This window comes from Telmatherina bonti (assembly GCF_933228915.1).
Source record: "Telmatherina bonti genome assembly, chromosome: 8".
Classification (NCBI taxonomy): domain Eukaryota; kingdom Metazoa; phylum Chordata; class Actinopteri; order Atheriniformes; family Telmatherinidae; genus Telmatherina; species Telmatherina bonti.
The window spans coordinates 15,871,693-15,885,087 of NC_136626.1; the positions used below are offsets into that span (position 1 = coordinate 15,871,693).

At 40.7% G+C, this 13,395-nt stretch overlaps 1 protein-coding gene across 2 annotated transcripts in view; it reads left to right on the forward strand.

Moving 5' to 3' along the window:
- Positions 1–13,395, forward strand: part of syde2 (synapse defective 1, Rho GTPase, homolog 2 (C. elegans)) — a 45,801-nt gene that overhangs the window by 18,667 nt on the left and 13,739 nt on the right. For both annotated transcript variants that reach the window (XM_079245314.1, XM_079245315.1), the window contains exons 4-5: positions 2,168–3,297; positions 10,330–10,456. In XM_079245314.1, coding sequence (XP_079101440.1) covers positions 2,168–3,297; positions 10,330–10,456 — 1,257 coding nt within the window. The remainder of the gene's footprint in view (positions 1–2,167; positions 3,298–10,329; positions 10,457–13,395) is intronic.

Genomic DNA, 13,395 nt, shown 5'->3' on the forward strand with positions numbered 1-13,395 from the left:
CATCCTGTTGCACCTCCTCTGCCTCCATCTTTTCACTCTCCAGGCCTTCGCCCCAGAATAGCACAGCAGGTCCCCCTGAAAAAAGAGCTGGTGGTGTTTGCAGGGTCAGGCTACCTTCCAGCTTCTGTCTGTTCTTGCATTTTCTTCAGACAAAACCAAAATTTTGAGATTTATTCCTTGACAATAATTTGGCAGTAGATATATTTGAGGGTGTAACAAGAAATCCTAAATAAATTGAGACATTTCCAAGTTTTAATATCTGGGCCAGATCATTAAACAAATTCTTCCTACTTCGTTTCCACCAAAGTCTTCCATGACTGGTGATGTTCTTGCTTTTGCCACTATATATATTCCTCTCATAGTGTAAAATCATACTGTTTTATAGTCATACAGGAAATCTTATTTAAAATGTGTCAAATAGTGAAACATTGTAGAAATTAGCAAACAAAATATCACCCAATTATCAACCTCTCAGCTGTGAAGCCCTCTTATTTTTATTTTATGGCAGCTGTAAATATAATTTCCAGATGTAAACAACTGTTTGAAGCAAATAAACTGGGGTAAAGGATTAGGCTGAGGAAACTGAAATGGACCATGAGCAACCTGTTAAAACTACATGGATGAAGCCCATCCTGTAGACTAAACACTGGTTGTTACTCCTGCCTGCAGCTGTAGATGCTTAAAGTGGAACTACTATGTGCATTTCAGGCTAATTTATTTTTATTTCTGAGGCCAGAAGGGCTGGGATTGATCGAGTTATTGTCACGAATCGCTTTATTTACTTCAGACCGACCCTCTCCGTAGGCTGTCAGATCAGCCTGTGGGCAAAACGAGTGGATTGAGACTCTTCCGCATTAAGCCCCGCCTCCCGCCACTGCACTACATCGGGAGTGCGCACCGCACCTGCTTTCGCCGTCATTGTAACATCTCATAAACAGAAGGATTAGGCTAATATGAACTCAATAAAAAAAAACAAAAAAACAACAACAAAAAAAACAACCAATGTCAACACATAGCATACAGCCCTACATGTTGGAACCTGAATCAGACCCTGAAAACAAAGTGGAAAACAGCAACCCACAGCAACGAATGCAGCAGGATGTCTCTCTTTGGTAAACTCACCAGCCATCGTTGGAAATAACTTTATCTGACGTTTTCCACCCGCCTGATGTATTTGTACATGCCCTTGTTAACCAGTAGAAGGTAACCAATCACCGAACCTTATCCCCCGGGACGTCACAAGGATTTTGAAGTGGAAAAAACTCCCTAAAACGACGTGTTTCTCGTCGCCATGGAAACCGAATAGAGAGAGTGCTGGAACTCAAACTCAAACATGTGTTTAGGTGATAAAAAACAGTGCTGTTCACATGTCTGATGAGGATTCAACACAGTAACACTGTAGAAAGCTCAGAAAACTTGAAATACCATCATAGCACCCCTTTAAATTTCAGCTATATGGTGACATCTGCAATAGTTTAGCAAGATCTTGCACCTGAACCCTGGAACAATCAGTGTCTTGAGACATTTTGTTGGATGAGATGCTTCTGCTTTTGTTTGAGCTGTGTTTAACAAGATTCTCCTTTGATTTCTTGCTGTTTGCTTGAAAACTTCTACTTTTACAAAGAAAACTCGTGAGCACTTTTACCTGTTAGAGGTTTTCTGTCGTTGTTAATTATCACGAAAACTGTCTGGGTTTACATTTTGATGTTAACTATGCTGTAAAGTGCTGAAATGTTTATTCGACAGCCCTGCCAGCAGAATGTATCCATCTCTGGATTACTGGGTCGCTGTAAACCTAATCACTTGATGATGTGCCATGAAGGCGTTGCATTTTTCTGAAACCGTAAATTACGGCTCCTGCACATCTTTCTTCTGGTTTTAATCTTCTTTTTCCTGCCTCCCTTCACTAGACATTGGAGCATTTACTTGTAATCACAGGAGAAAGGCAGATTGTCTAGTGAAACCAGCGATTATAGGGCCTTTAAAAAAAAACGTGGAAAATAGGCAGGAGATATTCATTTGTTCAGTCATTTGATTCATTGGCATTTTTTTGCCAAACAATGCAGCAAGAAACATTTTAAACATCCCCACAAAGTATCCATGCAAGACAAAATTCATAATTTGGTTAAATGTTCTTCTGATTTTTTTTTCTTGTATTTCTCTCTAGATTGTCTTGAAGTGCCCAACCCTGCAGGCTTCTCCCCTCCCTCCAGCCCAAACCCAGCCAAAAAGAGCAGCTCAATCAACTGGTCCTTTCCTGACAAGATCAAGTCCCCACGTACTGTCAGGAAGATCTCCATGAAGATGAAGAAGCTTCCCGAGCTCAGCCGTAAACTCAGTGTCAAGGGGACCCAAAGTAGCAGTAACGGCAACAATCAGTTGGAGCCAAGGTCCCACTCTCCTCGAGCCAATGGCAGCGGATCGGAGGCTGTCCCTCAGTCTTCAGGTCCTCCTCGGTTAGCTGCATCTGGGGGTGGGCAGGCAAGCCGTAATGTGATTTCACGCTACCACCTGGACAGCAGTGTTTCCACACAGCACAGCTTCAGTAAAAAGAAAAGTAACGGCAGCTCAAAGTCCGCCAGTAAAGGTGGCTACCTTAGTGACGGTGACTCACCAGAGCTGGTGGCCAAATCTGGGAAACACGGATCTTCGGAGGGGAAGGGAGGGAAAGGCAAGGAGATGGAAGGAGGAGGTGGAAGCTCCAGAGTCAACGGAACAGAGCTGGACATTGATGCTTTCCGTCATTACAGCTTCACAGAGCAACCAAAGTGCAGCCAGTACATCTCTGGACTCATGAGTCTCCATTTTTATGGGGCGGAGGACCTCAAACCTCCACGCATTGACTCTCGAGATGTCTACTGTGCCATCCAGGTGGACTCGGTCAATAAAGCGCGAACTGCTCTCCTCACCTGTCGAACTACGTTCTTGGATATGGACCACACCTTTAACATCGAGCTGGAGAATGCACAGCACCTGAAGCTGGTGGTGTTCAGCTGGGAGCCCACGCCCAAACGTAACCGCGTCTGCTGCCATGGCACTGTGCTGCTGCCCACGCTCTTCAGGGTGACACGTTCCCACCAGCTGGCAGTGAAGCTGGAGCCACGGGGGCTGATCTACGTCAAGCTGAGCCTGATGGAGCAGTGGCAGAACTCTCTGGACGGCGGGCCGGATGGAGACAGGGAGCCGCAGGTGTTTGGTGTGGAGGCGTGGCGGGTGGTGGAGCGGGAGAACACAGGACTGATGGTGCCACTCTTAATAAGCAAATGCATCAATGAAATTGAGAAAAGAGGCTGCCAGGTGAGTGTGGAATTATATTGAACTATATTTTTTCATTAGCATGGCAACTTTCAGTTCCCACAAAGTCTGTCTCATCTATTTGGCAATGGTTCGCTACGTGTTTAAAGTAACACTGCAGAACTTTCCTCTCTCTCTGTCTCTCCTCCAAACTCTTTCCAACCAGTTAAAATTAGTCCAATATTGACTCTTGTCTCATCTGTTGTTCTGTCACTTTGCTTCTTCCTTTTCCTTACTTCATCAAATAACGTCCTCTTGCATTTCTTTGCTCAGTTAGCCACATTGCACGTACAGAACAGCCAGTGTGTTAATTACTGACATGTGACATGTTGTTATAAAGCAAAACAAAGCTGTCTGGTGATGGGTTTCACTCCAACTCCACTTTATTTACACAACACTTTAAAAGCAACACAGTTGACCATAGTGCTCTTCACAAACATAAGACACCTTTAAAGTCCCTCAATTTTAACCTAAAACAAGTTTTTATGGATGAAAGACTTGTTGCGGACCAATTGTTGTACGGGACTACTTTTACAGGGTCGTTTTTTTATTGCAGTATTATCAGCTACTGGCGTACAGTGTGTCTTCAAAGATGAGCTGTGTTGGTGACTGGTCTGAAATACGTGTTTACTGAACCAGATTGTAGCTGTGAATGATGTACATCATTCATATAATAATCGTAGTTTTCCAGTGGTACATATTCATTTGTCATGTCTCACCCATGGGTATTTGGTAGGTAAAAAAAAATCAAAGAAGTAATAACTAGAAAATATAATAAAGGCCAACTTCTCAAATTGAATTTATAGTTAAAAAAAAAAAAAAAAGTGTGGTTTTTCAGCCTTGGGGTACTGCAGGACAGCAGTGTGCCTCATGGGTATTAGTGAGTCATCAAAACTAGTCAGAAATAAGTTGTTTTAAGGCTAGCTAAGGATAAGGATAACTATATAAAATTGTTTTAAATGAGTAGTTCATATGACAACTCATTTTGCTGTGAACTTATACAGGAAAAATCTTTGCATTTGCAAAGAACCCAAGTAACGACCAACCACTATTGTTGGGACAGTAGTAGCCTAGGCTCGTGGTTGCAGAAGTTGGCAACTTTGCTGAACCACTGTTGGCCCCTGAGCCAGGCCCCTAACCCCCAATTGCTCCTTGGGCACCAGAATCAGACCTGGCAGCCCACTGCTCCTAATCTAACTAGGATGGATTAAATGCATGGAAGTAATTTCCCAACTGGCATCCAAAAAGTTTGGGAAAAGAAAAGAATACACTACTTTTTTGCCATTCATTAAATACATCATATGTATGCCGAGGACACAAGTTTATACACTATTAGCAGGTGAAAGTCCAGCAGAAACTTGTAAGGCTGAAAAATCAGGCTATTGCATTTGCGGTTCCCCAGTTCTCTAAAATCTATAATCAAAACCAGTGTAATCTTTATGAATTCAATGAATTTAAAAAAAGGACTTTATTAAAAATGAAGACTGGTAAGATACAATTATAAGATGCTTTTATGAATGAGAACTAAAGCATAACTAAAGAAATAATCCTACATCTGCGGGATCTTTTAGCGCTGTGTTCCATGAGATGCATGTTCGCCCTGCAGCCAGTAGTGATACTGAAGGATGTGCTGAATGGAATGAGAAGGTGTAGCACACATCAAGATGCCACAGTTTCTTCCTCCCTGTGGCACATCGCTCACTTATTCAGGAAGACCTAGGACTTAAGAGACCGACGAAGCAGGGATGACGGGGGAGTGGAGTATTCCTGTGGATCATGTGGTCACCTCCTGTTTTGTCTCTTTCATTTGAAGCCCAGTACTGAAATGGAGTGAGAGGCAGCAGCATTCCTCCTAATTAGAACCGAGACAGCAGTTGTAAAAGTGTCTGAGTACTGTTCTTGACTGATTACTTTTGGGGTGGGGATAGTGAGGGGGTAGCATGCCAAGAGCAGTGGGTGCCTGGGGCCAGTGGGTAAACATTAGGCTTTTCCAAAGAGTCTGTCAATCAAACGAGACCCGCCTCCTACCACCTGTGCATTGGAAATAGTATTACCAAACCCAAAAGACATTGTAAACATAGAGCTAACTTGGCTGAAAGAGCAAAAGAGAAAAAACTACATAATAACATGAAATAAAAAAGGGAATCAGTTCTCACATTGCACAAGATTTATGTAGGAAGGGTTTGCCATTTTTGTTAAAATGATTTCTAAAGGTGCATGACTACATGTCGTTGTATATTGACGTGTTGTCGGGCTTCAGCTTCACAAAGAGCAAGCGCAAGTTTAGAAGTTGGAAACTACCTACAAGAGTCACTAGTTATCTTGCAAACGCCAAGTCAAATCTCCACTTGAGGATAATTTCAGCTTTGTCTGCATTCCTCACTAATTCCACGTTGAGAGAACATAACTTACCAGCTGTGGAATCTGGCGCTAAATGCGTGATTTTCTTTTTTATATTAAAAACTCTCACAGCAAAGTTAGCTTACAGGTTGTAAGTACTATCACAAATATAGGGGGAAAAAATGCATTTTCAGGCATTGAGGCTGAAAGAAACCATCTTAGCAGATCTCAGGACTGACTTTACAGAGCTTTCTTCTCTTTCTTCTTCTTCCTGCATTTGCAGAAAATTCTACTGCCTCACATCAGAAGAGCTGATTGAACTGTTGGTGGTTGCGTGCATTATGAATCATTTAGGATTTTTTTTTTGTTTTGTTTTTATCTAGGTAGGAATAAAAATCTTTCATTGTGCCACAGTAAAATGAGTAGTTTATTAAAATTTGATCTGTTGTGGGACAGAATTGTGTTCAAAGTGTGCTGCAAAGCTGGAGGCAATTATCCCATTTCTGGCATCTTCTGTCTTTTAAAGGTTTTGTTCTCTGTCTTTGTGTGTCCAGTCTCACCTTACTGGTCTCCTCACTAGCCAGCTGGATCTACCGACCCTGCAGTTTTTAATCTGTCGGATCAGTTTTCCGTGGTCTTATTTAATTCACTTGGCTCTGTCTCTGTGCTGCTGTTCTTATTTGTTGCTTTTTTCTTGTCTGTGGTTGACTCAGTCAGACAAGTTTGTCAGCTGTCCCTCGCAGCATTTTCTAATCCTTTTCCATCTCTGATTTTCTGCCTTTTCTTTTTATTACAGATAGATTGAGTAGACTTTATCAGTCTCAGATCAAGTGCAAGGACTCCTCCAGGTTGCAGCCAGACAGGGGTTAGGATTGGGTCGACATCATACCACAGAAAAGTTTGCCATCAGAGCATGCAAGGCCACACGTGTTGCAATCAGGTTTCACAAACGATTGTGTAGGTCTTTTATGGAGACTCTCTCTCAGGGATTTAGAGAATTGCATGTCCTCGGGGCTTTTCCAAGCTACTAAGATGCTGGTTGATTGTGGGTGTTTTGAAAAGGCTGCAGACAATGTGTCACAGACTGGGGTTATGTATGTAAGCACTCAGAGCCCATTAAAAAGAGACATTTTCAAAAGAAGAAATCCTGGTTACATGCATGCATGTCATACATGGCTGTTAAGAGTTACTTAAATGTTTGGACGTGTTGAAAACAGCCACACACTTGCAGAAAGAGCAGATGTACTGACGTGTCTAGTTTTCCCCTTGACATTTACTCTAAAGCTCTATTTTGACTTTGAACGAATGATTCGGTTGACTTTATCTTTCTTTTTATTTTTGTTATATGAATGCTGTGCAGTGTCGCTTCTTTTTCTGTTTAACCATGGCTATTATAACTCATTCTGCAGTCTGACTCAGATCCTCACTATGCACTCCATGGAAACAAATGGTTACAGAGAATGTCATGTGTCCTTTTGCAGGCTGCATCATTTATGGATTTGAAATGTTTGGACAAGACAAATCAGTGCTAAAAATTGTTCCAAGACACTAACAAATAATATTTAACGTTTTAAATGAGCAGGGAGTAATTCAAGCCAAACTATGTTATACATACCCTAAATGAATAGTTTTGGTGCTGGAATCTGTATTATATGTTGACTGGGCAACAAGATACCCAGTCTCTTTGAAAATCATTCCCAATGTTCAAAGTAAAGTTAAATGACACTCTCACACCATGCCCCTCCTCTGATTCTTAATGTGTCCAGACATTTGTTGTTTACGTGAAGTATTGCTGCATCTGATGCATCTTTATTTTTCCTACATCAAATAACCCTGATTATACAGGAATCAGTGTATGGGGTGAAGGATGCTTTGAAGGTCTGATCTCTGGAAAACATCTGTGACCGGCATCTTGTTTTCATAAAAAAAACCATTAATGTAGCAAAAAATATAATATATTCTAAATAATGCCATCTTTGCCGTTATAAAACTACATAAGGTGTTTTCTTTGTCATTTTAGACCACATAAATTTATTGAAGAGTGTATAAAGTAATCAATGGTACATGTTACAGTAATCATGTTTTCACAGTTTTTTAAATCAACAAATTCTCTTTCCTTCATTTTCTTCGTAATTTTGCCATGAAGTTGAGAAATATTTTGGAAAATGAAAAAGTAACTGAATTAAATAAAAGAGCATTTATTTGCTTTAATCTTCTTTTTCCATTCCTTTTTTTTGTTTAAAGCAGTGCAGCTGATCCCAGAACAGGAAAATACTGTATATCCCAACATCAGGCAGCATCTACGTTTTTGGTTTAGAGGTCACTGTGCCTGCTTTATGCCAAAAATAGGCCTTGGCTGGTGCTGCCTGTTGTGTTGCCCAGCAGCTGAAGTGTAGAAGTGCAAGGCCTCTTTTTGCAAACAGCTGTTCCCCGCCTGCACTCAACGCTCCGTCAAAGAGAGACACTATATTTTTTTCTCAATGGACTTGTTGTTCATTGTGTCTGGTGACTTCTGTTTACTTGCACACAAAGCCAAATCCCTGCCTAATCTGTCCTCTCTCTTTCCCTCTCGTGTGTGGTTCAGACAACATCATGGACTTGATGAAGAACGCTCCCAAACAGACAGTTTGGTGGGACAGGGAGACATGTCAGTGCTCTTACACGAGTGCCCGGAAGGGCTGTTAGTATTTGCGCCAGTGTTTGTGTGGAACCGGACCCGACCCTCCATTCGCAGCCCACTGACTTAACACGTTACTAGGGCAACCACACTAGTTGGTCTGCTATGCCACATACCAGACAGACACATGTAGGAGAAATTATGGTATGTCTGCAGTCAGGCCCTAATCCCAACATAACAAGGAGAGCGGAGTGCCGAGTTTCAGCTATCATATGTCTCCAGTTCCTTTAGGTCACACTCTGGAGGCTTCGGTAAAGAAACATAGATGGTTTATCACCTTCATTTTTAATGCTCAGCTGTCACCTGAGGCAATAAGGAGCTTGGTGTTTTATACACTTACTAAGAAGATGTGACATTTTTATCTGGCAACTGACAATTTACATCTCTTACTTTTCGTTTGATTGCAATCATTCAAGTTTTTAATGCACTTCAGCGTTTTAAGTAAGTGCTTGGACTGAATGTATCCTACATTTTACTCAGTCTACTTACTGTTCAGGCAGCCTGTACACATTCATGGCACTGAAATTAAGATAATATCAATACTCTTTAGAGAGATGGCGTTTTGTGATTCACATTACTGTCACTAACTGTTCACACTACTGTGCTAATTTGATGTGATTCTGTAGTTAGCTTTGCACTAGTATTTTATGAATGAATTTGCATTCCCAATAAGAAGTATAAGCCCCGCGTGTGCATTGAGCTCTTGCTGATCACATTATTTGTAATAAAGAATTGTCAGAGTTTATGTATTGTAATTTATTAAAATGTCTTAGTAAGACTAAAAAAGGCACGAAACGGTGTAATAGACTGTTTAGCTCAATCAGAATTTCAGTATCATCCATTAACAGAGTAGGTTATTTTGTTGCGTCAGGCCTGGCTTTCCAATTGAGCTGTTTTTCAGACTCCCTCAACAACTTGTTTAATCAAAGTGTGGTGTGTTAAATCTGTAGCGACTGGACAAACGTTCATACAGCTGCCCTGTGAAAGTGATGTGTCTCTCATGCTGAAGGAACGCCTCTCTGCTTCAGCCCCAGTTTGCCACCATGCTTTTAATGAAATGGGAGACAAGACATTGTTGGAGAAAATGTTTGGAGAGTCACATTTGTTTTCTGTCTGAGTTATGAAAACCATGGAACAGTTTCTCTTTTTTTGGCAACTTATGTGAAATGTTTTTCTAGTGAAATCAAAGCCTTAATTTCCTGGTTTTTGGTAACAGTTTCAGACTTGTTTAGCCTTCTGGTGACTGAAGCGGAAAAAAATAGCACACTGACAGACCTTTGTACCAGGAATTCGGCTCTATGTAGAATATCTGAGTATCAAGATTAATGCAAACAGATGTAAAATTGTTGCACAAATCAAAAGGAAAAGTTGATGCACTGAAGTCCTAAATGTGCTTAATTGGGCATTATGTCATCTGGTGAAATTTAGTTATTTCTTTTTTTTAGCCTTTAGCTATATATTCCATTGGAAATGGTGACGTCATCCATGCTTGGCTTTTTCCATACAGCATTTTGTGTTTCTCTGCCAGCTGACCAGAAACTGTAGATGGTCGCTCAGCTTTGCTGCTCGGGCTTGAACAGCAACAGCTAACAGGTTAATTTCAGGGATGAAAAACCTGCTTTAAATTCAGTAAGTTTGACATCCAACACTGGGAAAAGATAGATTTTCTTTTACAACATTTATTATTGCTTATGAAGGCAGAGAAACAACAGGTAAAGCAAGAGGGAGAGTGGTGGTGAAAGCTCTTTGGAATTCCATGTTTGATTTCATCAACTGAATGATAAAATGGGATGAAATATCATTTTCCCAGTACACGATCCATTTCAATTCATATTCATTTAGTTGTTTATTAAGAGTTGAGCTGCTACCTGTCCCTCAGTCAGGTCTGTTTGTGACTTTTTACTTCTTCTCAGCATCACTGGAACACAAATTAATAGATGTTTGTTTTGTTTAAATGCCTGCATCACTGTTTACCATTTATCTGACCTCCATGTGTATCTGTGTTTGTGTGAGTCCAGGTGGTGGGTCTATACCGCCTTTGCGGTTCTGCAGCAGTAAAGAAGGAGTTACGAGAGGCATTTGAGAGAGACAGCCATGCCGTGGAGCTGTGTGAAAACACGTATCCTGACATCAACGTCATCACAGGTAACAGGACCACATGCTCTGTAACATAATACGTAAGATGGCAGCATGGCACATTTCTTTCCGCACGTACACAGTTGAATTAGTTTATTTATTAGACTATGTAGATAGATGGCTTTTCCAGAGAGTGTCACTGCCCCTTTGGTCTCAGTTTGTCTTAGAAATCGCTTCCTTGCTTAACTTCATTAGCATATTGAACAGAGTGTGTAAAACATTAACCGCTTAATCCCCTCACTAGTTTTTGAACTTCGACCTGAGAAATCCACAAATTTATGCCACGGAGAAATTCCTCTACAAATTCTGAAATACCATCTTTTTCTGTATCAACTTCCTATAAATTGAGTGAATTGTTCCAAATGGAAGCTGAAAGTTGTTGAATCTTTTGCTTGAAAATGAACCTGAACCTTCTGAAATGTTAATAATGTTGCAGATTTCAGTTGATTTATTTGTGTTATGCTCTCTCGATCCACTTTAGTTGGTACAATAAGACCACATAATAGGAAAACACACATTTATGAGTTTGAAATTGTAATTTAATCTCAAGGCAATAACTGACTTTATAGGCAAAGCTAGAAACAAATGAAAATAGACTTTGATGATGAACATTGGGTATAAATGATCAAAAAAATGAAGCAGGATGAACAAAAATGTGTGGAACAGAGACTGACTGAAGTCTGGGTTTGGTATCGATCCAATGATGCGAATGAAATGGTGTGACTGCTGCTGATATGTCATCATGCGCAGGTCTGGGAGTGTTTGCATGTGTGTTGTTTGTAATAAAAGCATTCCAGCAGTCAACATATAGATCAGTGCCTGAGGGGAAGGCCCACACACACACACACACACACACACACACACACAGAAATCAGACCATGCTGTACATTCAGGTCATTCTTTCTCCTCAGGTTTGTGGTTGAGACATGCTGTGTAGTGTGTGTGTGTGTGTCCCAGCCCTACTCGGGTCAGAGGATTTCCGTTGTCAAACAGCTCATCCTAAAGTTGTGTGAATATTAGAAAAGCAGTCAAAGCAGTTTATTGAAAATGCCACTCAGGTTCCTCTTAGTTTCTGCTCCGCTGCGTTGACATAAGGAAAGAAAGGAATCATATCTCACACAGAAGAAAAACTGCTCTGTCACTGATTTGAGTAATGTTTCCAAGAGAGTGACGGATCAGGCGGGGCTGGCAAAGTTGTAAAAAATGACTTGGGTCATGATTTTTTGTTTTCCTCCCCCAAAAGGAGGAAGACCATGGAAACCTCTGGACATTGTGGGAGCTGCTGTTGGTTTTGGAAAGAGGCCCCCGTATAGTCGTCCTATCATGCCTGCTTTGATCCACATGCATTTGCATAGCAGGGCAAAGAACACAGTTAACAGTTGAGCGGGTTAGAAAAAAAGGGCCAGCACCAGCGAGGATTGTTGGTTTTACTCGCTGCCCAAATTTGCCCTGCCAAGCGAGTTGCTGTTGCAGATAGGCCTGAATGAGTGGAAGAGGACAGACTGGGAGAGGTGGAGGTCTGATGCATCCGGTATACAATCATAGATTTAGTCTTAAAACGTATATTTCACAGATTTAGTCAATAAATGGCAGCGGATTAATACTGTTGTTCTTTTCAAGTGGATCAGTGGTTTAGATTGCAGCAAAAAAAGACACTATAGGGTAAGAAGCGATAACACCCAGGATGAAGAGATTATTAATGACATACAGCAGATGATAGTTGAAGCTGCTGCTTTAAGCTGACAAACACAGCTGACATAAAGAGAAAAAAAACCTCATTGTGCCCAAATTTAAACTATAAATTAAAACAAGGGTCTGTGACATGTAGAACCAGACTGGAGGTTAATAAGGGAATGGCAAACGGATGAGCTAAGAGTTGTTTGTCACACAGCTAATTTAAAAGTGGAGGCCGTGAAAGGGATTATCCAAGGGGTCAAAGTTCAATCCAAAGCTTGCAAAACATGCTTGGTACGCGGACCTACGTTGTTTCAAATCACAGCCCCTCTGTTTCATATCGCAGTTCTCCACAAAGGTGTCGTCAACATGAGTGGAAAATAAAAACAGCATTTTCAACAGCATTTAATGAGCAGCTGCTCTCTGCGTCGGTATGGCACGTGTTAACACGTTGTTGTTAACATCAACACCAGATGACTGCTTCCTCTCCTGTACAAGGAAAAGAAAAGTGATTTTTATGATTTATAAGATACTAAACTGCTTCCTTAAACAAATGCTGCTTGTTATTTATGATTATCCATGTGGTTTTTATTCAAACATTTACAGAAATGTTGCTCTCTTTGTTGGATTTTTCCTCACCACTCATTGCTGTCACGATGATCCACCACACATGAAGTATAGATAGAGTTTTTCTGTTCATTTTTCCCACAATTTTACCTCGAAAACACAAAAATATCCAAAGTACAATTTTCATATTCTATGCATAAAAACTCTCACGGTGTGCTGAGCGTTTTTTTTTTTCTCTTTCTTGGATATTTACAGTTAGACATGCAAACATGTCATCTTTATTTTCCGGATTTTATTGTCTTCTTTGTCTATGTTTCATGGAACTCAAACTTTTGTTGGCTACCGTAGCCTGCAGAGGTTTGAAGTGAGCTGCCTGTATAAAGTTAGATGAGTTTAAATCATCATATCAAGAATGTTTACATGTGTATGTGAGAGATTGGCTCAGGTTCCAGCTTTGGGAATAACTCGTGATGTGAAAATGTGTTAGACACAAAATGTAGGTAGGAACCTTTTATAGGTCAGTTTTATTTATTTATTTTTTTTTACACTTCAGACCAGAATCGAAGATAGCATCTAGATTGTTTGATTGTGTTTGAAGATTAACAGAAATGAACCTTAAAGGGCTCGCTGATCCTTTTAAGGGAAAGATAGATGCTAGTTATCAAGCATTTTACCTTCTAAAGGCAGTTATGTTTGTGGCAGGAGTG